This window comes from Erpetoichthys calabaricus, chromosome 6 (assembly GCF_900747795.2).
Source record: "Erpetoichthys calabaricus chromosome 6, fErpCal1.3, whole genome shotgun sequence".
NCBI lineage: Eukaryota > Metazoa > Chordata > Cladistia > Polypteriformes > Polypteridae > Erpetoichthys > Erpetoichthys calabaricus.
The window spans coordinates 128,286,202-128,312,494 of NC_041399.2; the positions used below are offsets into that span (position 1 = coordinate 128,286,202).

At 38.6% G+C, this 26,293-nt stretch overlaps 1 protein-coding gene across 1 annotated transcript in view; it reads right to left on the minus strand.

Moving 5' to 3' along the window:
• LOC114653540 (ankyrin repeat and SAM domain-containing protein 6-like) overlaps positions 1-26,293 on the minus strand; it is a 271,092-nt gene that overhangs the window by 90,536 nt on the left and 154,263 nt on the right. The window contains exons 6-10 of the mRNA XM_028803920.2: positions 20,595-20,743; positions 19,561-19,795; positions 9,484-9,533; positions 8,810-9,013; positions 4,537-4,705 (exon numbers count right to left, since the gene is read on the minus strand). Coding sequence (XP_028659753.1) covers positions 4,537-4,705; positions 8,810-9,013; positions 9,484-9,533; positions 19,561-19,795; positions 20,595-20,743 — 807 coding nt within the window. The remainder of the gene's footprint in view (positions 1-4,536; positions 4,706-8,809; positions 9,014-9,483; positions 9,534-19,560; positions 19,796-20,594; positions 20,744-26,293) is intronic.

Sequence of the window (26,293 nt, forward strand, 5' to 3'; positions counted from 1 at the left end):
TTTCTCACTACAGCAATTTTAACTCTGTTACAAAGTGATCCAAAGTCTCGTATATACCTTGTGTCTTCTCATTAAACTTGTATGTCGCGAATATGGTATTGCAAACGGCAGTGGGAGCGTTTCTATAAACTTAATTTAAACTTACGGTTTACACCGTGCTTTGTTTCCGCAGTAGCTGCACTTATGAATATGCTTGTATGCGTCACTCGCTCGCTTCTTATTGTTTCGCTGCCTTCTCAATTGTGTAATGAATGTTTTCTTCAGTGCTCTTTGGGGCTCTTCCTTGTTTTCTATGTACTGCGTTCACAGTCAGTTCACGTGATTACGTGGGAGGTGTGATGACGCGATACGCAACTCTGCTTCCCACGGCCATCGAGCTGCAGTCTATTACAGTATATGGACAAAAAAGAGGTTCCAGTTATGACCATTACGTGTAGAATTTCAAAATAACTTTTGTAAGTAAGCTGTAAGGAATGAGCCTGCCAAATTTCAGCCTTCCACCTACACGGGAAGTTGGAGAATTAGTGATGAGTGAGTCAGTCAGTCAGTCAGTGAGTGAGTGAGTCAGTGAGGGCTTTGCCTTTTATTAGTATAGATTTTCCACTCAGCTAGCTCCCCTCTTATTGGCAACATTTTCAGAAGCTAGAGATAACCAAATACTACCTCAAACTTTTCTTCAAGCATTAATCACCGTCTTTCCTAAACAAAATAAGGACTTGTTACAATGTGCATCATACAGACCAATTTCACTCCTGAATAATGATGTTAAGATATTCTCAAAAATTCTAGCTAGAAGGATGGAGAAAGTGCTGCCCTCGGTAATATCACAGGATCAAACTGGATTTATTAAAGGCCGACACTTATCTTCCAATCTCCGACGCCTGTTTAATGTAATATATTCACCAGCAAAGTCAAACACACCAGAGATATTACTATCATTAGACACAGAAAAAGCATTTGATATGATTGAATGGAACTATCTTTTCACTGCATTGGAGAAATTTGGGTTTGGCCCGAATATTTGTGCATGGATCAAACTACTGTATACCAATCCAGAAGCTTCAGTTTGTATTAACAACATTTGTTCAGACTACTTTAAGCTAGAACACGGCACCAGACAAGGATGTCCCTTGTCACCACTGCTGTTTGCAATCGCCATTGAACCACTGGCAGTTCACTGTCGAAATTCTTATCAGATAAAGGGGATTATCAATGAAGGACTGGAACAGAAAAATTCTCTATATGCAGATGATATGGTTTTATATATATCAGACCCAGAAAACACTGTGCCTGCAGTTTTAACAGCACTCAAAAGATTTCAAAAGATATCTGGTCTGATTTCAAAAGATATCTGGTCTCAGAATTAATCTGAATAAAAGTATACTCTTTCCAGTGAATTCAGAAGCATATAATATTAGATTGGACACCCTACCTTTTACCATAGCAGATCAGTTTAAATACCTAGGGGTAAATATCACAAGTAAACATAAAGCTCTTTATCAACAAAATTTTGCCGTCTGTATGGAAAAAATTAAGCAAGACTTGCATAGATGGTCAACCCTTCATCTCACTCTAAGAAGAATTAACGTTGTTAAGATGAATATCCTTCCTAAACTTCTTTTTCTATTTCAAAACATTCCAATATATATCAATAAATCGTTTTTTAAGCAATTAGACTCAACAATAACCTCATTCATTTGGAACTCAAAACACCCACGTATCCGAAGAGCGACCCTACAAAGGTGGCATGGCTTTACCTAATTTTCAGTTTTATTACTGAGCAGCAAACATACAAGCTATAAAAACCTGGACACAAATAAATGAATATACACAAGCCTGGTCCGCAATAGAAGTAAAATCCTGTAGTACTTCTTTATACTCCCTGCTCTGTGCTCCAATAAATGCAAGTTATCGCAAATATACTAATAACCCAATTGTGCTTTACTCACTCAGAATATGAAACCAACTTAGAAAGCATTTTAAGATGGAGAATCTTTTATTTGTGGCACCTCTGCAAGAGAGCCACCTCTTTCAACCCTCGCAAACATGTCCAGTTTTTAATACCTGGAAAAGATTTGGAATTAAAATGCTCAGAGATCTTTACAGTATATAGACAACATATTTGCATCCTTTGAACAATTACTTTCCAAATCCAACCTCCCAGATACACATTTCTTTCACTATCTTCAAATTAGAAACTTTGTTAAACAGAAACTGCCCGATTTTCCTCACCTTGTACCCTCCACCATGCTGGAAAAAATATGTATATATATATATATGTAGACGCAGAAATATATGTGTATATATATACACATATACAAAACACATGTATATGAATATCATTAATTGTATCAAGTTTAATAATTTAGCTATTTTAGAAAAATAACAGAATGGGGAGAGGAAGTGTGTTATGTGTAGCTTAATACGGCAAGACTTTTAATCTGCCTTTGTAAGCCAGTATTGGTAACTTATAATTTAAATTGTCTGGAGAGTGGAGGGGTATCTTGGGAGGTGAAAGGTTGAAAGATTTCCTGTACAGTAGATTCTAGAGAAGGAAACTCCACAAAGAAATAAATATAATAATTAGGAATATAGTTAGAATTTTAAAATAAATTTATATGTTAGAATTTCAGTATTAATAGTTTCTGCTTTCTGTGATTTTTTTTCAAGAACTTAGATTGTTTTATTTTCCTGCCTGGATTTAGAATGGAATGCTTCTTTCATTGCACACATAAATTTCACGTCTTCGTGTTTGTATTGTAGAACTTTCACGAGAGCGAGTTACATATCTCATCTGATAACAGATAAGAGAGAAAATTGAACTCTTTAACTGGTTAATTGTTGTTAAATGGTTTTGGACTCTTGTTTAATGGATTGAATAGATACATATATATATTTTTCTCTTTTTTTTTTTTTAAAGATCACAATCTTTGTTTTTTTCTTTTGTTATTGCTTTAATAAATCTGTCAATTATGTTTTTATACATATTGTTGGTCTGTCTTTCATGCCTCCTTTAACTGAACCTAGAGTTAAATTGTAAAGTGCTGTGTGGTGAGTGGTGGTTGTTGTAGTGGCAAGAAAGCATTGTGTTGCCCTCCTCACCCACTAAGTACCCGCCACACTTACTCCAAAAAATCTACATTTTATTTGTTTTAAATGTGACACTTATGGTTAATGCTATAATATATTATTGCTACACAACAATATGGGAGCAAAAATAGGCTTGCCTATTTCCATAAGAGGAAGCACATTGTCACAGTGGTAGCACTTCTGCTTTGCAATACAGAGACTAGGGTTTGCATCCCAGGTCCTCCCTTCATGGAGTTTGCATGTTCTCCTTGTGGTTGCATGGGTTTCCTCTGGGTGCTCTGGTTTCCGGACATGCAAGTTAGGTGGATTGGCATTACTTAATTGGCCCTAGTGTGTCTGGGGTGTGTGTGTGTTTGTGTTTCCCCTGTGATGGACAAGGATTTGTTCCTGCCTTCTGTCCTATGCTACCTGGAATAGGCTCCAGCCCCCCCCGTAACCCTGTTCAGGACAAAGCAGCTTAAAAACTGCTTTCAAAAGCAGGGAAATGCCACAGACTGCTGCTTAACATAAGCCTGCAATTAATTTAACAAATGCAATAGTAAGTAGCACTACCATGAAGAGAAGAACATATCACATAATCTGCCACAGATTGTATAGAATACAGTAAATGCAGTTGTATAATTTATAGGAAAAGAAAATTTTTTTATAGACTTAAATGCAAGAATAAACAAAATGTACAATACTCATGTATCATAAACATATGCAGAAATTAAGCAAGGTGGTAACAAAAAAAAATAACCTTCTTGCACTTGCTGAGAAGATCTGGATGTATGCAGATAAAGTTTATTAATGTTGCAGTTACCCAAGCCATTTCAAGGCAGCCTGCTCTGACTGTACTAGGTTATTGGGTAGGACAGTCAATCTGGCTCTTCCCAGTACAATACCTATGCTTCTGTACTCCCCACAGGTCACCCGGAAGGGACTCTGAGACTGGCGAGCTCAGAGTTGGGTGAGCAGAGGTGGACTAAGGCTCAGTTAAGGAGATGTACTGTATAGAAGCTAAAGTAAAAGAAACATGGTGAATTAAAAGGTAGGCAGGAGTTATCATTCAGAAAGTCCTGGGACTCAAGTTTTTCTGTTTTATTATTGTGTTCTTAACCTGCAACATTATAATTTTTGATTTAAATTAACCTTTATAGTTTTACTTTGATTTTGAATCTCTTATCTGTGTTTGGAGTATGCTCGTACAGCACCAAAAGTTCACACTGCATATTACTCCACCAGGGTGTATAAAATGGATCCATAGGATTGGAGGAGTAGTGGGAATCTTCTCTCATACATATGCCAATATGTAATAAATGCACAGTAGCTAAACCTATCAATAGTAACAAATCATTTGAATAGCTTTCCCAACATACTGAAACTGCATATAAAATTGCACTAAGTGTTATTTTTATAATTAGGTAGATATCTTTATTTGCCGTTATATTTTGATAAATTAAATACCTGATCGATTGTGTGGATCACTTCCAGGTCTGTTAGTATTAGCCATTCCACTTGAGCTGCCTGATGAGTGAGGGGAATAGTTGAAACCGCCTGATGTAGATGGAGAAGCAGGACTCCTTGGAATACTTGGGAACTTGACAGGTCTTGCAACTGTTCGACTGACTGATGTCTAAAGAAAGATGCACAAATATATTGAAACTTGACCAAAAGGATGTCTAAAAATAAAACTGTTATAAAATATATTGCTGTAACTAAATCAGTAAATAATAGTGGAGGATTCTTCTTGCATTGGAGTGCACTTTCTTTTTGCAACATGGTTCTTTGTTCATGTTGTTCGATGCTTTCCACAGTTAGGCTCTTTGCTATGTCATCTGCATCATCATAGGGAAAACCATTACTCTTTCTGGTTTATGAGTTTAGATGTTTAGTCATTCCCTTATTGAAGTAATCGCTGATTCACAGTCTTCCTAGAGGAGGCTCAGCTACTAACAAATAACTTGGCTTGGCAGAATGGATCTCAGCTTTCAGCTTTCCAAAGAGTAAGCAGCTTATCAACTTATAGGTTTCAGGTTGTTTCAGAGAATGTAAGAGGTCATCCTGGAGAATGCTAACATATTTTTCCTCAGGAGAAATGAGTACAGCTAGTTTTTGAAGGAAGGTGTAGCATATCTTTTGATTTGATTAAAGTCACTTCCAGTTATACAATCAGTTCCTGTACACTGTATAGGCACATTATTTTGTAGATCACAGTTGTCATTTGTTATATTATAGCTCTTTGGTTGAACTTAGGTGACCATTTGGCACCTGCTGTCTTGAAGAGTCTGAAAGGCACCTCTGCAAATATGTCAGTTCAACTCTGATTTACACTTTTATTATAAGATGAAGGTCAGGCTAATCCTGGCATGATAAGAGTTTAGCCACTTCCTGGAATTTAGGTTGGGGAAATTGCAGCTGAATTGTTGTATCCCTGTGTCACACATGTGCGATTGGGAGGCAGCTAAAGGGCCTGAACAATGGTAGTTCCATGTTAGACCCAGGAGGGGTGGTCGGGGGAGGGCGAGGTGCACTGACTTTCTCTCTCAATCCTCTGCAGACCATCCACGGGAAAACCCACATGATTCTGTCGCCATTGATGACGTCACATCCGTTTCCGGTGCATATGATGACGCTACTTCCTGCCCAGATGTCATCACTGCCAGTTCCGGTCCAGGTAACATCACTTCTGATTCTGGTCCTAATGACGTCACTTCCTGTCTCTGCCTTTAAAGCCACCATCTTTACAGCCTTAAAATCAATTCTGTTTTGGACTTGAGCCTGAACTCAACTCATCAACCAAACCCATTTTGCAGCCAGGGCACAATATACGGGTGATTGTCCCAAACCTTTTTTAATGTCTTCTGTCTATTCTTGTGACACCTAATAAAACTACTGTCTCAACAGGCCTTTTGAGCCACCAAGGCCTAGCAGAATGGGCAATACTCACTTTTGGTCCTGCACATTTCATGGAATAAAAGAAAACATTTTAAATGAATACTACTTGCGGTGGTAGACACAATCAAAAGATAAGTGCCTCAAAGAAGGTATTCCATCCAAAAAATAATATTTTTTAATATGTCAGTTACTCCCTTAGTATGGGTATAGATGGCATTACTAAAATACTGTTAAATAAACCACTTCTGGAAAATGATCTCTTGCACAAGAATGGAACATGTTCAGACATATCCGAGTATTTGAAATGAAGGCCCCCTCATCCGTCCAACTCAGTAACAATTAACATTATTAACTTATTAACTAACTAATTAATAATTAACTTAATAGCTAACATTGCATTTCATGTGATTTCAACAAAAGGCATGCACTGAGAGACATGTAAAACTAAAGATTAAAAGCTAAAGAAAAGTGAATGAAAAATGATTATCAGGAATAGAATATGCCTTACACTTGTACATACCTGAGATGCTTCAACAAGCAGAAGGTCAATTCACCTGTGCAGTTTCATAAAAGACGCCTCACGCCTGGACAAACTGGTGAGGAAGGCAGGCTCTATTGTTGGCATGGAGCTGGACAGTTTGACATCTGTGGCAGAGTGATGGGCGCTAAGCAGGCTCCTATCTATTATGGAGAATCCACTGCATCCATTAAACAGTGTCATCTCCAGACAGAACAGCAGCTTCAGCGACAGACTGCTGTCACTGTCCTGCTCCACTGACAGACTAAGAAGATCGTTCCTCCCCCAAACTATGCGACTCTTCAATTCCACCCAGGGGGGGCAAACATTAACATTATACATAGTTATTGTCTGTTTTTACCTGCATTATTATCAATCTTTAATTTAATATTGTTTTTTGTATCAGTATGCTGCTGCTGGAGTATGTGAATTTCCCCTTGGGATTAATAAAGTATCTATCTATCTATCTATCTATCTATCTATCTATCTATCTATCTATCTATCTATCTATCTATCTATCTATCTATCTATCTATCTATCTATCTATCTATCTATCTAATTTTAAGGTACTCCAGTTGTTGCTCAGCATTATGAATGTTAATGTACTGACGAAGGGGGGTCTACAATTCAAATGCATGTTCGCATTCATCAGGTAGTTTATTTAACAACCAGCCACGTTACCTGTCTAAAATAAATTTTAAAATATTTGATATCTCCTGCCCTACATGTACCTTCAGTGCCTTTCCAAGTATCCCCGTGTTTCTGAATCTCTCTTGACTGGCGCACCTTCTCTCGAGTGCATTCTTGTAAAGCCTGCTTCTCAGCCTCTATCATGTCAAGGTGCCATGCTCGCTTCTTGTCCGCTTTTATACTTCCGGTGTTTGAGGGCAACTCCCCGTGTGCCTCCTACATCTTTGCTCACTCCTTGTGTGTCCCACACTCACACTTCCTCCTTCAACTACATATCTAAAGCCAAACTGGCCAGTCATACCAAACTCAAACAGACCAATCAGATTGCTCTAAAGGATTGGGCGTGCACACACACACACACACACACACACACACTCACACACACACATTTTATTATACAGCAGATGTTTTAGTGAAAATATATGTGTTAGGGATGTTATGAGGAGTAAAGTTTCAATAAAGACTGGCATATAGTTTAACCTAAATTCAGCTCTGGAGGTCTCCTGTACTGAGAATATTTATGTCTTCTGAATGTGAATTGTCACCATGAAAAATACCTTCTTAAATGTAAAGTTGCTTTTGGATGATCTTCAATTTCTCAAATATATATATATATACAGGTATGTTTAAAACATATCTTTGCTATAGAAATTTTAATTCCATTGTATAATAATGGTGTTTTTTCCATTTTATTTAGTATATTTCAACAAACAAACAAAAAACGAGAACTGCTTCCTTGCCAGATATCAATTTACAGTTTTTTTAGAATACAACCTGTGTTCTTTCTCCTACCACCTTTCAAGCAAAGATCTAAAGATTTTATAGAGTCATGCACTCATGTTTTTCAGAATATCTGTGAGTTTCAGAATTTATTTTTTGGGTGGTTTAAAGTAGTTTTCTTGGAGGCCAACATATGCATTGCTTGAATTTGTAATAATCTATTAAATAATGGTTTTGTCAAAGTATGTTTTAAACAAATTCAATTCGAGACATTAATATAAGAAGCAACTGTGTAGGCTCAGTGTCCATATTTACAGTAAGAAGGTGACCAGTCTGTTACAAAGGCATCATGTTGGGGGGAACACCGTGCAAGCTTATTGTTTTACACTGATAGATGTACAAGGGGATAAAATTCTATATAGTTTTATTAAACAAAAAGATGGGCAAATAGAAAAAAATAACTCATTCTTTAAAATTGGGAACATGTTACTTATGCTGCAGTACAAAAAAATAACTTTATAACTCAATAGAAAAGCTAGAAAATTATTACTATTTATTCAAAAACGAAGAGTGTGACTTACATGACTCATGGTGTGTTGTAAGCAAATTAAATGGTATGTGCTACTTGCTCTGTTGGTTTTAGTAGAGTGAATTTGAACAAGGTTTTGTTGTGAAGAACAAAGAGCAGTACTGCAAACCAAATACACCAATGCTCCCACCAGCTACTTCAGAAGCAGCTCTCCAGGACCGGCTGTGAATATGACTAGGAATCAAGAACATGGGGCTTGGGTTATACTTGCAATATCTTAGTTAGTTTAAGAAACTATTTCAATATGAGCAATTACTGGACTAACTGTAGTAGGCATTAGCTTTTCAAGGAAATAAAAAGCAATCCTTTCCAAAAGATTTACTTACAATATCTGAATTTCCACTGCTGTTACAGTTGAACTTGACAGATCTTGATAGCATGGACAGCCTTACAGGCTCACTTTTGCCTTCTCTGTTAAGTTGTAATCGGTCTGAACTCCATAATTCAAAGTTTGATGGAGGCAAGAAAGGAGGGATGACAGCTTTCAGTTTATCACTGGGAAGTCTTGTGGAGGGTCCACCATTTTTCAACTAGGAGCAGTACATAAAAAAGATAAACTATTGAACAGAAGCCATTCAATCTAGCCAGATAATAAAATTTATTGTACTTTTGTTTTTCTAAAAATATAAAAACGAAATAGTGTGCAAGGAGAACCAACAAACAGCGTTGGCACTGATCTGTAAGTAAAGAATGAGGGCAGTGAGAAAATCAAACCTATAAATTAAGTAAGAGATCATCAGTTGTAATTGGAACACAGAAAAATATCAAGAATCATAAATTAAACACATGTCTAGAAGACACTAGGCAAATCATATTGTAACAATGAAATCATGTCTCAAAGTTCCACTGTTCTGTTGCGCTTCCTAATTTGTGTTAAAATGTTTTCATCTAGAAGAAAAAAATATTCAAACAAAATATTTTTCTAAATGTTACATGAACAAAATACTAAATATATTTAATAAAAGTTTGAAAGAAATATTGAATGATTCTTAAAACATACCATTGTTGTTATAAGGGCATCATCCATATCAGCAGTTGAGCTGCGCAGGCCTATGAAAATTAAAAAAACATATATCTTTGACTTTAGGATCTTCAATCTTCTGTTTAATTGCAGATGTTGAGTGTATGTGTTTCAATTATATTAATTAAACTTTTGCCTTAAAAAAATGACGTTGTAGCTGTTTCCTGATTTCCAATTTTTGCCAATTTTTAGTAAACTTTTTTCCATAACCCTAGTTTAATTAAAATAGCTAGGTGACAATTATTTGAAGTAAACAGAACATTAGAACAATCTACACTAGAACAGGCCATTCAGCCCAACATAGCTCACCATTCCTATCCACTTAATTCTTCTAAAATAACATCAAATCTAATTTTGAAAATTCCTAAAGTACTACCATCTACCACACTACTTGGTAGCCTATTCCAATTGTCTATGGTTCTTTGTGTACAGAAGAACCTCCTAATGTTTGTGCATAATTTACCCTTAATAAGTTTCCAGCTGTGTCTCTGTGTTCTTGAATTAATTTCGAAATATCAGTTTCAATTCACTGTAGGGTTCCTTGCACAATAACCCTCTGCTTCCTGTGTCTGAGCCAATTCTGCACCCATCTATACCGTACACCCTGAACTGTCACAATCTTTTAATTTGATGCCCAACCTTCTCATGTTCCACCTTATCAAATGCTTTCTGAAAATCCATATAAATAATAAACATCCTAAGTTCCACTTTGATCATATCCTTTTGTTGCTTCCTCATAGAATTCAAGCATGTTAGTAAAACATTACGTCCCTCTTCTAAAACCATGCTGACTGTTCAGTAAAACTTCTGTTACTGCCATGAGTTTCTCAATCTTATCCTTAATAATTCCTTCCATTAATTTTCCTGTGATGCACATTAAGCTTACTGGACTATAGTTGCTTGGATCTGCCTGGTCACCCTTTTTATATAATGGGATGATATTTGCCATGTTCCAGTCCTTCAGAATTTCCCCAGTGCACAGTAACTTCCTAACAATATGTGTCAAGGGTTTATATATGTACTCGCTAACCTCCTTGAGAACTTGAGGATAAAAGTTATCTGGTCCTGGTGATTGGTTTGATTTCAGCCTATTTAATCTGAGCAGTACTTCTCCCTATACAATTTACAAATGACTCAGTACCTCCTTAGTAGTCCCTTTTACCCCAGGAGGTTATCCACTTCCTCACATGTGAAGACCTCAGAAAAATGTGAATTTTGAGCATCTTGACTGTTCTTTTACTATTAAAATACTGAAAGAATCTCTTTGGATCATCTTTCACCTTATCTGCTATCTTCCTCTCTAACTGCCTTTTAGTCTCCTTAATATCGTTCTTAATGGTTGCCCTCATGTTTTCATACACATATATTAATCTTATACACCTTATACAGGTGTTTTTTCATTTGCAGCTTCTTTTTCAACTCTTTATTAACCCATGTTTGAACACTACTGACAGGCATTTTCAGATCTCTCAGTATCTTTTTAAATCCTTTTTCTGTTTTATACAGTTCAAGAATATGTAAACTTTTGGTTAGGTCCTTTTGGGTGATTTCAGTTATCATTATGATTTAAAATGGGCACACACAGTTATGTGATAATAAGTTGCTTCCCCTGAGCACACTCCCTAATTAAAAGAAAAGCTTTCTGCATGACTATTTATATTTTCCAAACAATGTTTCAAATATTCTACCAGGGTATATAAACTTATGAGCACAACTGTATTTCATAGTTGTTCATTCACCTCTATACCCCCAATTCTATCCTGATTATTATAAAATACTAAATCCAGACAGGCTTCACATTGCATTGGTGTTTTAACATACTGTGTTAAAAAACAGTTACTGCCTATGTCTAAAAACTCCTGCTCTTGTGCTCTAGTTAAAGTCCCCCATGACTGTAATATCCCCCTCTGAACTTGCCTTTTTAATAGTTCTAAAGAAATGTGCATTTAAATTATTGTATGCATTGGGTGGTCTATAAAACACTCCTAAAATAAGACCTCTTTCCCTAATGCTTTCCAGGCAAAGCCACATGTCTTCACTAAGATGGGTCTCATTGTCCAACTGAAGAGGACTTGCAATTAAATTCTGCTTGACAGTTTACTGATATATATCAGTGATACATATATTATATATTATCTGCTTTGCCATAGCTACTGTTTAACATCATTTCCTGGGTTCACTCTTTTGGGACTGTTTAATATTATATTTTAGTTTTATAGTATTTGGACTGTATTGTCAATAGATATCTCAACTTTAACTTTCTACACTGCATCTGGGGCCTTGTTTTGTTTTGGATGTGCTCTGTCTCTAGGTATGTCAGAAAGACTGAGACTTTGTGAAGTTTGGTCTAGCCTTTTGTGGGGGGGCTGGTGGGGGAGAGAAAGAGAGCAAGCTATTTCTAATCTGTCATGTTAACCCTTACAATTGTAAGTGCCAACACAACAATAGGCTTCATAGCAGTAACTCCTGGCAAAATGGGAAATTAAGGTTAAAGCTATCTTATGTAGTAATGTACTACCTTAATTAAAAACTACAAAATGTCAACAAAAGTTCACAAGCAATGTCTCTATGACCAAACAGTGAATTTTGTGAGCTGGAATGTCAATGGTCTCAATCACAAATTAAAGAGAAAGAAAGTATTCTCTCACCTAACAGGTCTAAACAGCAACATAGTATTTTTTACAAAACACCCACTTATTAAGCAAGGATCAGTTTCAGTTGAAAAGAGATTGGACTGGCCAAATATTCCACTCCAGTTATACAAAGAAAACTAGAGGTGTGGGAATTTTTACACATAGAACAATTTCATTTGTAGTACCAGATGTAGTATCTGATTCTGAAGGTTAATATGTGATCGTCATGGATAATATATTTAATCGTAAAGTGATTTTGATAAATATCTACGCACCCAATGTGGATGATAGAGACCTCATCCAAAATGTATTTGCATCCATTCCTAATGTGACCACTCATAAAATTATAATTGCCGGAAACTTTAATTGTGTTTTAAATCCAGACCTGGATAGATCTTTTGCCACTGGGGCGATAACATTTAACACTGCAAAAACAACCACACAGTTTGTAATTGATCACAACTTTTTTTATTTTTATTTCTGTATAGATAACAATTTTTTGCCCATGATCAAATCTTGCAGATAGATAGATAGATAGATAGATAGATAGATAGATAGATAGATAGATAGATAGATAGATAGATACAGTGGTGTGAAAAACTATTTGCCCCCTTCCTGATTTCTTATTCTTTTGCATGTTTGTCACACAAAATGTTTCTGATCATCAAACACATTTAACCATTAGTCAAATATAACACAAGTAAACACAAAATGCAGTTTTTAAATGATGGTGTTTATTATTTAGGGAGAAAAAAAATCCAAACCTACATGGCCGTGTGTGAAAAAGTAATTGCCCCCTTGTTAAAAAATAACCTAACTGTGGTGTATCACACCTGAGTTCAATTTCCGTAGCCACCCCCAGGCCTGATTACTGCCACACCTGTTTCAATCAAGAAATCACTTAAATAGGAGCTGCCTGACACAGAGAAGTAGACCAAAAGCACCTCAAAAGATAGACATCATGCCAAGATCCAAAGAAATTCAGGAACAAATGAGAACAGAAGTAATTGAGATCTATCAGTCTGGTAAAGGTTATAAAGCCATTTCTAAAGCTTTGGGACTCCAGCGAACCACAGTGAGAGCCATTATCCACAAATGGCAAAAACACCATTTTCCTTCCCAGGAGTGGCCGGCCGACCAAAATTACCCCAAGAGCGCAGAGACGACTCATCCGAGAGGTCACAAAAGACCCCAGGACAATGTCTAAAGAACTGCAGGCCTCACTTGCCTCAATTAAGGTCAGTGTTCACAACTCCACCATAAGAAAGAGACTGGGCAAAAACGGCCTGCATGGCAGATTTCCAAGTCGCAAACCACTGTTAAGCAAAAAGAACATTAGGGCTCGTCTCAATTTTGCTAAGAAACATCTCAATGATTGCCAAGACTTTTGGGAAAATACCTTGTGGACTGATGAGTCAAAAGTTGAACTTTTTGGAAGGCAAATGTCCCGTTACATCTGGCGTAAAAGGAACACAGCATTTCAGAAAAAGAACATCATACCAACAGTAAAATATGGTGGTGGTAGTGTGATGGTCTGGGGTTGTTTTGCTGCTTCAGGACCGGGAAGGCTTGCTGTGATAGATGGAACCATGAATTCTACTGTCTACCAAAAAATCCTGAAGGAGAATGTCCGGCCATCTGTTCGTCAACTCAAGCTGAAGCGATCTTGGGTGCTGCAACAGGACAATGACCCAAAACACACCAGCAAATCCACCTCTGAATGGCTGAAGAAAAACAAAATGAAGACTTTGGAGTGGCCTAGTCAAAGTCCTGACCTGAATCCAATTGAGATGCTATGGCATGACCTTAAAAAGGCGGTTCATGCTAGAAAACCCTCAAATAAAGCTGAATTACAACAATTTTGCAAAGATGAGTGGGCCAAAATTCCTCCAGAGCACTGTAAAAGACTCATTGCAAGTTATTGCAAACGCTTGATTGCAGTTATTGCTGCTAAGGGTGGCCCAACCAGTTATTAGGTTCAGGGGGCAATTACTTTTTCACACAGGGCCATGTAGGTTTGGATTTTTTTTTCTCCCTAAATAATAAAAACCATCATTTAAAAACTGCATTTTGTGTTTACTTGTGTTATATTTGACTAATGGTTAAATGTGTTTGATGATCAGAAACATTTTGTGTGACAAACATGCAAAAGAATAAGAAATCAGGAAGGGGGCAAATAGTTTTTCACACCACTGTAGATGCTTTATTAATCCCCAACAACAGCATACTGATAAAGAACAAAATTAAATTAAAGAGTGATAACAATGCCGATAACAATGCAGGTATACAGACAGACAATAAATTTGTATAATTTTAACGTTTACCCCCCCGGGTGGAATTGAATAGTCGCATAGTGTGAGGGAGGAACGATCTCCTCAGTCTGTCAGTGGAACATGACATTGACAGCAGTCTGTCGCTGAAGCTGCTCCTCTGTCTGGAGATGATACTGTTTAGTCGATGCAGTGGATACTCCATTATTGACAGGAGCCTGCTGAGCGCCCGTCGCTCTGCCACGGATGTCAAACTGTCCAGCTCCATGCCTACAATAGAGCCTGCCTTTCTCACCAGTTTGTCCAGGCGTGAGGCGTCCCTCTTCTTTATGCTGCTTCCCCAGCACACCACTGCGTAGAAGAGGGCGCTCGCCACAACTGTCTGATAGAACATCTGCCGCATCTTATTGCAGATGTTGAAGGACGCCAGCCTTCTAAGGAAGTATAGTCGGCTCTGTCCTTTCTTACACAGAGCATCAGTATTGGCAGTCCAGTCCAATTTATCATCCAGCTGCACTCCCAGGTATTTATAGGTCTGCACCCTCTGCACACAGTCACCTCTGATGATCACGGGGTCCATGAGGGGCCTGGTCCTCCTAAAATCCACCACCAGCTCCTTGGTTTTGCTGGTGTTCAGTTGTAGGTGGTTTGTGTCGCACCATTTAACAAAGTCCTTGATTAAGTTCCTATACTCCTCTTCCTGCCCATTCCTGATGCAGCCCACGATAACAGTGTCGTCAGCGAACGTTTGCACGTGGCAGGACTCCGAGTTGTATTGGAAGTCCGATGTATATAGGCTGAACAGGACCGGAGAAAGTACAGTCCCCTGCGGCGCTCCTGTGTTGTTGACCACAATGTCAGACCTGCAGTTCCCGAGACACACATGCTGAGGTCTGTCTGTAAGATAGTCCACGATCCATGCCACCAGGTATGAATCTACTCCCATCTCTGTCAGCTTGTCCCTAAGGAGCAGAGGTTGGATGGTGTTGAAGGCGCTAGAGAAGTCCAGAAACATAATTCTTACAGCACCACTGCCTCTGTCCAAGTGGAAGAGGGATCGGTGTAGCATGTAGATGATGGCATCCTCCACTCCCACCTTCTCCTGGTATGCAAACTGCAGAGGGTCGAGGGCATGGCGGACCTGTGGCCTTAGGTGGTGAAGCAGCAGCCGCTCCATGGTCTTCATCACATGTGACATCAGAGCGACAGGCCGGAAGTCATTCAGCACACTAGGACGTGATATCTTTGGGACGGGGGTGATGCAAGATGTTTTCCAAAGTCTCGGGACTCTCCCCTGTTCCAGGCTCAGGTTGAAGATGCGCTGTAGAGGACTCCCCAGCTCCAACGCACAGGAAATTCAGCAGTCGTGGCGATACTCCATCTGGACCCGCTACTTTGCTGGCACGAAGTCTCCTAAGCTCTCTGCTCACCTGCGCTGCTGTAATTGTGGGTGGGGATGTCTCTCCTATGCTGGTATCAGCAGAAGGATGGTTGGAGGGTGCAGTACTCTGAGGTGGAGAGTGTGTTAGGGTGGTCAAACCTGTTAAAAAAGTTGTTCATCTGGTTTGCTCTCTCCACATCTCTCTCTCGATGGTGGCACCCCGCTTCGAGCTGCAGCCAGTGATGATCTTCATCCCATCCCACACTTCCTTCATGCTGTTGTTCTGCAACTTCTGCACCAGCTTTCTCCTGTACTGCTCCTTCGCTGCCCTGAGCTGGACTCGGAGTTCCTTCTGCATGCGCTTGAGCTCATGCTGATCACCGCTTTTAAAAGCCCTTTTCTTCTGGTTCAAAAGGCCCTTGATGTCACTTGTAATCCATGGCTTGTTGTTAGCATAGCAGCTTACTGTTCTTACTGGAACTACTGTAGAATGTCCATACAGAAGTTGATGTAATCAGTAGTGCAGTCAACAACCTCCTCAATATTCTCATTATGTGACCCCTGCAGGATATCCCAGTGCGTAGTTCCAAAGCATTCGCTCAGAGCCTGCTCTGCCTCAGCGGACCACTTCCTGAATGAGCGTGTGGTTGTAGGTAGCTCCCTCACTCTGGGTGTGTAGTGAGGCTGAACCAGAACCAGGTTATGATCTGCTTTCCCAAGCGCAGGCAGCAGGGTGGCGCTGTATGAGTCTTTAACATTTGAATACAGTAGGTCAATAGTCCTATTTCCCCGGGTGTTACAATCCACATACTGGGAGAAGGCAGGTAATGTTTTGTCCAGCGTCACATGGTTAAATTCTCCAGCAATTAGCACAAGTGCCTCGGGGTGCTGCGTTTGCAGTTTAGCAATAGCTGAGTGGATGATGTCACTCGCTATCTCCACTTCCGCCCGAGGAGGGATGTAAACAGTAACAACAATGACGTTTCCAAACTCTCTGGGCAGGTAATAGGGATGCAAACTTACGGCCAACAGTTCGATGTCCCTGCAGCAAGAGGAGATTTTAACGTTTACATGTCCAGAGTTGCACCATCTTGTATTGACATAGAGTGCGAGTCCACCTCCTTTGTTCTTCCCGCAGGTACTTGCGTCTCTGTCCGGTCTAACTGTGCTAAACCCGGGTAGCTCCACGTTAGCATCTGGGATGTTAGTTGTTAGCCACGTTTCAGTAAAACACAACAAACTGCATTCTCTGTAGGTCCGGACATTTTTCACCAGCACAGCCAGTTCCTTGATCTTATTTGATATTGAGTTCACATTTCCCAGGATCACAGAAGGCAAGGTTTGTATTGCCACTTTCTCTCTAGATGCTTGGCTTTTATCTTAGCGCCGGCTCTGCTGCCACGATACGACCTTCTTACCTCGTCAGGTAAATAGGGGACCACACCGGCTCGGGCATTTGTTCTCAGCACTTGAAGTTGACTACTTGAATAGATGAGTCTCGGCATGTAAAAATCCATTTCCAAGTAGTAAAGAGTAGTATAAAAGTGTAAAAAGAGTCCAGGGAACTAGTCCACATAAAAGAAAGTGGTAGGAGTTGACAGTGAAATAGAGAAAAGTACAGAAAAAAGGTAAAAAGATAAAGTCATACACGGAGCTGCTGGAAAGGCTGCCACTCTCGGCGGCGCCTGAGTCATTTTTTGACACTATTAAGACTAGTAAGACGCTATTGTTATCTCCAACCACGCCTCTTTGATCATGGAGCTCAAATCATTATGGCCCGCATATTCATCTTGCAGCTGGCATCTTAACCCACTTTTATTAGCTGATGAGAACTGTACAGAGTTTATGTTCAAGCAAATTGATTTTTTTTTAGAGACAAATCCATCCTCAGAGGTCTCTGCAGGAATACTCTGGGAAACTCCTAAGGTATTTTTAAGAGGACAGATGATTTCATATCTCTCCCACAAAAATAAATCAGAAACCAAGAAGGTATCAGAGTTAATTAATGAAATTACCAGAATTGATCAAGAACACACCAGTTTTCTAAATAAGGCACTTCATAGGAAAAGACAGGCTATGCATTCAGAACTCAAAGAAATGGAACAAATCATTTTTAAATTGTGACATTATTACTATGAACAAGGAGAGATGGCTAATAAGTTCTTAGCTCAACAAATCCACAAGCAGGAAGTTCGCAATGCAATACCAGTAATTACCAACACAGACGGAGACAAAAATCATTGACCATAAAAATATAATGCACACATTTAGAGACTATCATAAGTCCTTATATTCTACTCAGTTTAAAAAAGACAAGATACAATCTAAAGCATTTTTCAGTGCATTACAGATACCACAGTTAGATACTCTCAGATAAACCTATGACGCTCTCAGAATTACTAGATGCTGTAAACTCTGGGAGTGGGAAAGCAGCTACTCTGCCGAATTTTGTAAAAAATGTTCAATTAAGTTAGCTCACGTTTTATTAGCAACATTTATAGAATACAGAGACAATACAATTTTACCTCAAACTTTTTGCCAAGTAAAAATTACCATCTTTCCTAAGAAAAATTGAATTTAGTTTTGTCAAGTTTGACTTGTTTGTTGGGAAGGTTACTCATTTTTAATAAATTCATTAAAATAAAAAAAAAATTTGTTTGACATAAACAGAAACTTCACCTCATTTTCTGTTCTGTATATCCTTCCTAAACAATGTATATCACTCTGTTAATATTCATCCGCATCTTTGTTATTTACCCTGGTTTCCGTTATTGCTATAATATCAATTATGTTCCTCTACATATAATTTCAACTAACTTCTTTTATTTGTTATACTCCTAGCATAAAGGCAAGCTATTTTTAATGTGTTACTCATTATTACTTTTGTATTTAAACTTTGGGTTAGAATTTGCATTAACGTGCATTTTTATTTTTACACTACTATTTGTTCCTTCGTGTACAGTTCTAAACATGACTTGACCTAAACTCCCTGTCCCCCATACCCTAGTTTAAACAATCCTAGACTGGCCTACTCATACGCTCCCCCAACACATTGATATTTTATTGGGATTAGCAGAATTCCACAAAATAAATAATAAAAGAGAAATCTTTTATTATTTATTTTGTGGAATTCTGCTAGTGTATATCTTTTTGTGTGCTGGGAGGTGCTTAACACAGCTGTTTATTTTTGTGATTATACATTTTCATGATCATCTAGGAGATTGTCTCATCTACTATAATTACCATATGCTATGGCAACCTATTCATATTGCATCAATTTGTTTTTTGAACCATTGCTAGGTTTAAGGGAGTCAAAACCTTTTAGGGCAGCATCAAAGGGAAGGTAGGAAAAGTACCAGTCCATTGCAAAATAAACTCAACTTGCTTGTTTAGAAAAGACGGTCAACCTGATTGCATATTTTGGAAAAAAAATAACTGGACTTTCACAAGTAATCCAAGTAAACACAGACATAAAAGCACTACACAGACGGTGAGTAAACTAAAAAAAAAGCCTGTTTTCTCAAGCAACAACATTACATTATGACTTTACAATGTTTTCCAAAATCACAAGCTTTTACCCTCTACTGGTTATTAGCCCCTCAACAACAGTGTTGCTCATTCATGTTATACACTTGTACTTCGAAATTCATCAAATAACCTCTCCTTCATAAATCAAAAACTTGCTTTTTATAATTACCTATATTCCTGAATTTAGTGTAATGAAGCAAATGTATCTTTAATAGAAATTATAAATAGTTTACTTGATACTTACTGATCTCTCTGGTTTTTGTTGCCCATGACTGGGTTGCATCTGCACCTCCCAAAATGGAAGGTAGTAATCCAGAGCTATTTGTTGACCTGCTCTTTTGATCAGCCTTCATGGTAGAATCTAAAGAAACAATAATGTCATCTGGAAGAGGAGTTAGGCGGCCGGCTGAAATGCCATGTCTCAAGGTCCGAGTCAGTTTCAGCCTGCGAAATCTGTTGGACATTCTGTTCCACCAGGACTATAGACAGTTTGAGTAAAAAAAAAAAAATATTTTACTTGATTACAATAATACCTATACATAACATTACAGATCTAGACATAGTAGGGCCATATCTTAAATCTTAACCAAATCAATAGGGCATATTGAAATCCTGGAGAATGTATATAACTCAGCTGCTATAAAGCAATACATATTGCTGTAAAACTTATTAATTCTGAGGAGTGTTTTCCTGAATTAAGACCACTTCAGTGTATTTGATAAAAAACTGCACAGCAAGACTGTTTATTAATTATGCCCCCCATGAAGAACATTATGCGCTATTTCCTCTTTAAAACCTGCTGGGGTGGTTTTGGATTGATTAATGAGTTACAGGTAAGCAGTAAATGTATCTGAGGCTATAAACAAGTCAAAATTGTATCACTGACTTAGCAGAAGAGTACTCAGAAATTATTTTTATGAATTTTCATTGGAATATTAATTTCATTTAAATATAAATGACAGTGACTATTAAGTGTACTTAAAGTGTACTTTAATATCATTCGCAAAACACATTTTCTTTAATTTATGAGATTTTATTCTGCAACTAGTGTATAATGTACATACATAAAGACATTTAACTTGCTGCAATACAGCAGCATTCTTACATTACACACATTAAGATTTCTGCTTTCTTTAACAGCAAGAATACTTTGGATATACTCTAATAGCAATTCTTACGCTTTTAAAAATCAGAGACAAAAATATGACAAAATATTATTATCTCTTGGAGGCACTCCTATATTGTGGATTATTAATAATATTGTATTTGATTTTTTACCTTGAGACCACCTTTATCATCAGGAGGAACAGGAACACTTAAGGACTGCTTGCTTTTGGAAGATCGCAAAGGAGTCTTCAGCTTCATTTTGTTCTTATCTTTGTCCAGTTGCATGCAAACGGAAGCCAGCAATCTTACAAGCTCTGTGTCTAGAATTTGAAACAAACTAATCAATTGAAACATCAATGTAAATTAGAAATACACAAACAAAATCACATATGTTTATTCACAATAGTGAATAGGGATAGGCAAATCTCTGGAGGACGATGTGGCTATGGCAAATCTGACAATCAATAGCTTTATTATGCCTAATATTTGCTGCAAAACCAAAACAAACAAGGAGTCCTGTTAAGTATGAGGTTCATTTACAGAAGTAATTTAACTTTCAATTGACACACTATTTGGAATAGAGAACTACAGTATAAACATTGTTGCCATTCTGGACTGAGCATTCCTACCTATGAGTCTGAAAAACTAAAAATATACTGTAAAACACAAGTAAAAACAAATGTGCTAGTGTACATGAGAGTGAAGCACCGTGATAAAATATGAATATAAGCTAATAACAATAAATTTGGAATTGGAACATCTATATCTCTCTATTATAAAAAGAAATCCTGTGCCCTGTCCTGATAGTCTACGATACGTGATCTTCTCGAAAGATAATTTAAAGACCCGCGAGACGAAACAGACCTGCCACGGTGCATCTCACGGGAACATAGAACAAGAGTCTTGCAAGACACACCCTACTTACTAGCAATATCAAAAAAAACAAATCAGTAGTGTAAAGGCAGTCACGCAGCATACACAGCTCCAGGGCTCTCAGTGCATATAAAGTGTATAAGGTCAATAGGTAGAAATGAATAGGGTAGAAATGAAATAAATAGGATAGAAATAAAACGTCGACGATTAAATGAAGAAGATAGAAAGCGCAGAGAACAGAGACCCAAAAGCGATGGAGAGAAAAAAATACTAAAAAGAAAAACAATAATCTAGGTGCAAATTTAGAAAATAAGGAACGTGATGATCAGCCCGGAACAAGTGAAATGGAAAAAAAGCACATCCAATCGGGCGCGGAGAAAACAGACTCAAATGCATTGGACAGAAAAAAGAGCAAAAAAGAATAATCGAGCTGCAAATTCAGAAAATAAGGAAAGTAATTATCAGCCAGGAGCAAGTGGAATTGAAAAAAAGCACGTCCAATCCGGCTCAGAATTAAAAGACAATGAGTAAAAGAAAGTGGAACTTCATAGAGACGTTTACAAACGTTGACGCTAAACACATGCAGAGCAGGTTAGAGACTATGAAACCAGTGAAATTAGAAAGGCTCAAAAAAAAAAAAAAAACGGCACTATGCACATGTGGAGAAAGCTGCGACAGCAGCTACCCCAACCGAACTCAAGCAGTGTTATACATCCTGCAAGAAAGAATTCAACCACGCCCGTGGCCAGAAATAAAAGACAGGTATTGCTTTTACAACGTCACGCGAGACCAGGCAGTGAGCCATCATTTTAAACAAGTCAACAGACCTCTATGCTAGCAGTTGTTGGATTGCTTTTTAATTTAAACTTCATATCTATATTTCTAAACCATAGTTTAATTTATGCATGGACGGCGGACGCACCGCATGCGCACTGCACCTCAGAGTCAAACCCAGCAGCTTCCCAGAGTCAGTAGGTGGCGCCCAAACAACACAACCTGTGAACTAAACCTGCTCTAATCCACTGTCCCATAACGGAAATTCAGTATTAAAAGTAAGAGTTGTACCTAACGACACAGCCACAGAGAAACAAAAACGAGACTGCATGGATAAAAACAATAAACGGAGGCTCCTAAAACGCGCTTCACAAACACCAGAAGCAAAGAAGTCACGGCTCCAAAAATAAACAGCTCAACTAACAGAAATACAAAAACGAGCCCGAAAGAATAAAAACAATGAGCGAAGGCGTCTACAACGCGCCTCTGAAACAGCACAAGCAAAGGAGTCACAGGAACTGCAGAAAGGCTACAAAGTCGTTTAAAAGGTTTAACACGTTCAGTATTCCAACAAAGAAAAAGCCAAAGACAAGAACGACGGACAGACGCTGAACAATTCCGCCAGGTAGCTGAGAACGCATTCTATAATGAGTCCACTGTTCATGAAAATTCATTGGGATTAATGAGTGTCATTTGCAGTCATTGTCATTCACTTAACTTCCTTGAAGAAAAAACTGCCAGTACAACTGATGAGTTTACATGTTGTTGTCAAAAAGGTCAGGTTAAGCTGCCTCCTTTGGATGAATATCCAGAATATTTACGGAAGCTTTTGACTAACAATGTACCCGAAAGTAAAAGCTTTATGGAATGCATTAGATCCTACAATAGTTCATTTGCTTTTGCATCTACCGGGGTTAATATCAAGCCACCACCCGGGAATGGCCCATACTGCTTTCGCGTGTGTGGACAAATATTGCATCGGATTGGAACTGTGCACCCTGAGCCAAATCACGACCGCAAATTTGCCCAAATGTATGTGTTAGATCTAGATGACACAGTTTATCAACGAATGAACCTGCCTGAAAACAAGCAATGCACACAGCTGTAATGAGAAACGTAGCTGAAGTCATAAACAATCACCCATTAGCTAACTCTATACAAATGCTACATGAGGTTGAAAAAGAAGCCAATACAAAAGCCGAGGCGGAGGGTGTGGCACCAACTAAAATTGCCTTAGTGCTAATAAAGGACAAAGAACAGGATCTGAGACGATACAATGTTCCCATCGTTAATGAAGTGGCAATTGTGTTTCAAAGTAAAGACGGTGAGCCTCCGTTTCACCGCGATATTGTCATGCATTTACGTCCTGATGGAACCAACCAACCTAAATTCCAATGCGTGCACATTTCTTTTCCTAAACTTGATACATTGACATACCCCATTCTGTTTCCAACTGGCCAGGAAGGATGGATTGCTGGCATTTGCAGATATAAAAAAAAATCAAGCACAGAAGAGATCACGTGTATCAATGATAGAATATTTTTCCTACAGACTCTCAGTAAGACACGAGTTTAATCCATTAATCAATGCAGGAAAGCTGACTCAACAATACATAGTTGATGTTTATGTTCGAGCTGGATTATGATTCCTAACAGTACACGACTTTTACCTAACAACACAGCCACAGAACAACAAAGACAAGACCGCATGGATTAAAACATTAAACGAGCCCGTATGGATAAACACAATGAACGAAGGCACCCACACAAAGAAACCGCTATAGTACAAATGTGTTTGGGAACAGAAAGTGATTGCCATTCTTGGATTTGCGATTCTTTCGAGAATCGCGGGCTTACTGGTTTTATACTAATTGAATGTTTCATCGTAGATAAGGGATGTTCTTACGATAAAGGTGTATGAGGGTGTGAGATACAAAAAACACAGAACAGTGCAAACGTCGCTTCGGAATAGTTCGGGTATTACCGTGTGGTCATGTAGGCAGTGTGCTCCGTGGTTACTCTCTCAGGTGGGCGTTAGCATATCATAATCTCTTGGACCAATAGCATGAGGTTTTCCGCTTTTGACTTATACGATTGCTGCGGTGGGCTGTTGCCCTGCCCGGGGTTTGTTCCTGCCTTGCGCCCTGTGCTGGCTGGGATTGGCTCCAGCAGACCCCTGTGACCCTGTATTAGGATATAGTAGGTTGGATAATGACTGACTGAATGACTTATACGATCGACATTATAAACTACCAGAAATTATACGAATTCGGGCCTGAGTTGCCTCGAAAGCTTGCATATTGTAATCTTTTTAGTTAGCCAATAAAAGGTGTCATTTTGCTTGGCTTTTCTCTACATTCATAATGGCTAACACGGTACAACACCCTAGTACTACATACTGTGTTAAAAAACAGTCACTGATTACTTCTTAAAACTCCTGCTCTTGTGCGCCACCATTTCCAAGGTTATCCCAGTTAATTATCAGATAGTTAAAGTTCCCGATGACTATAATACCCCTCTGTACGCTTGCCTTTTTAATATTTCTAAAAAGATGTGTGTTAAAATTACTGTCTACATTGGACTCTTTATAAAACACTCCTAAAATAAGGCCTCTTTCCCTAATGCTTTCCAGGCTCATTGTCCAACTGAAGAGGACTTGTGTTTAAATTCTGCACGACATAAATAGCAACACCTCTTCCTTTTCTGTTCTGTCTATCCTTCCTAAAAATGTATATCCCTCAGTTTACTTATCACCTTCTTTGTTACTTAGCCAGGTTTCAGTTATTGCTATAATATAATTATGGTCTGCTATATACAACTCCAAGTCAGTTGCCTTATATTTGATACTTCTACCATTACAGCAGGATATTTTTAATGTGTTATGCCTTTTACATTTAAACGCTGGGTTAGAATTTAAATTACTATGCATTTTAATTTTTACACAATTGTTTGTTCCCCCATGTATAGTTCTAAACCTGGAATGTCCTAAGCTCCCTGCCCATCCCATTTTCTGGTTTAAACAATCCTCGACTAACTGACTCGCTTCCCCAATACACTGGTGCCCCTTCAGTTCAGATGTATCCCGTCATGGCGGATCAGATCCCATCTGTTCCAAAAGGAGTCCAAATGCTCCATAAACCTATACCCTTTTACCCAGTGCCAAGAATTGAGCCACCCGTTAAGCATTCTAATGTCCTCAGTCTTACCTGGAATGGCACGTGGCACTGGCAGAACTTGAAAGAAGACTACCTTGTCAGTTCTGCTCCTCAGCCTGGCACCAAACTCTTTGAATTTGGATCCCACACTACCCTTATGTATGTCATTTGTGCCAACATGGTCAATGACAACTGGATCCATCCCCGGTCTGGCCAAGAGCCTATCCAGCCTTCCAGGGAGGTCTCCCACCTGTGCACCCGGAAGGCAACACACCGTGCGAGACTCTCTGTCTCTGGAGCAAACCTGTGCTCAGTCCCCCTAATTATTGAGTCCCCAGCTATCACTACTCCTCTCTTTCTGGGAATTGGTTTTGAGGTGGCCTGTTGGGGCTCCTCATTCCTGTCTACCACCTAAGAATCTGAGACAACGTCCAGGTCTGCCAGGACCTGAAAACGGTTTGACACTTTCAATTCTGGGGTTGATGCCCCCGGACAGTGTGCACCCTTTACCTTACACCTTGTGACCGTGAGCCACCTATCTCTACCTGTCAGGTTTGGAATCTCCTCCCGTGCCACCTTAGGGGTACACACTATCTCTCTACTACAACACAGGCCAGTCAACTCCTTCTCAGTTCAGTGACCCTAAGCTCAAGGTGTTGGATCACTTGTCATCTCCTACAGATGCAGACCTCATAGAAGACTGGCTCCTCCAATCCGTCATCTAAAAAGTCCAACATCTAACAGGACTTGCATTGCACTGGTCTCATTATTAGTTAGATTTAGGATTACTAAAACTGCCTTAACATTTTCATTTTTTTAATTAAAATTATATTATTTAACTTAAATGGTAAAACTAAAAAAAATTAAGCCAAAAAGCTATTTTACACCTCTTGGCCCTTTAAGCTCCAGTAATATTATCCCTCCCAACTGCATGCTGTTTGTCCTTCTAAGAAGTTAACTTTATCTTACTCTGTCTGTTCTCCTACCATTGCACTCCACTTATTCCCTACTTAAAAGCTCTCCACTTGCACTGTTTCTATTCCCCTGTATTAATGAACTCTTAGGCTGT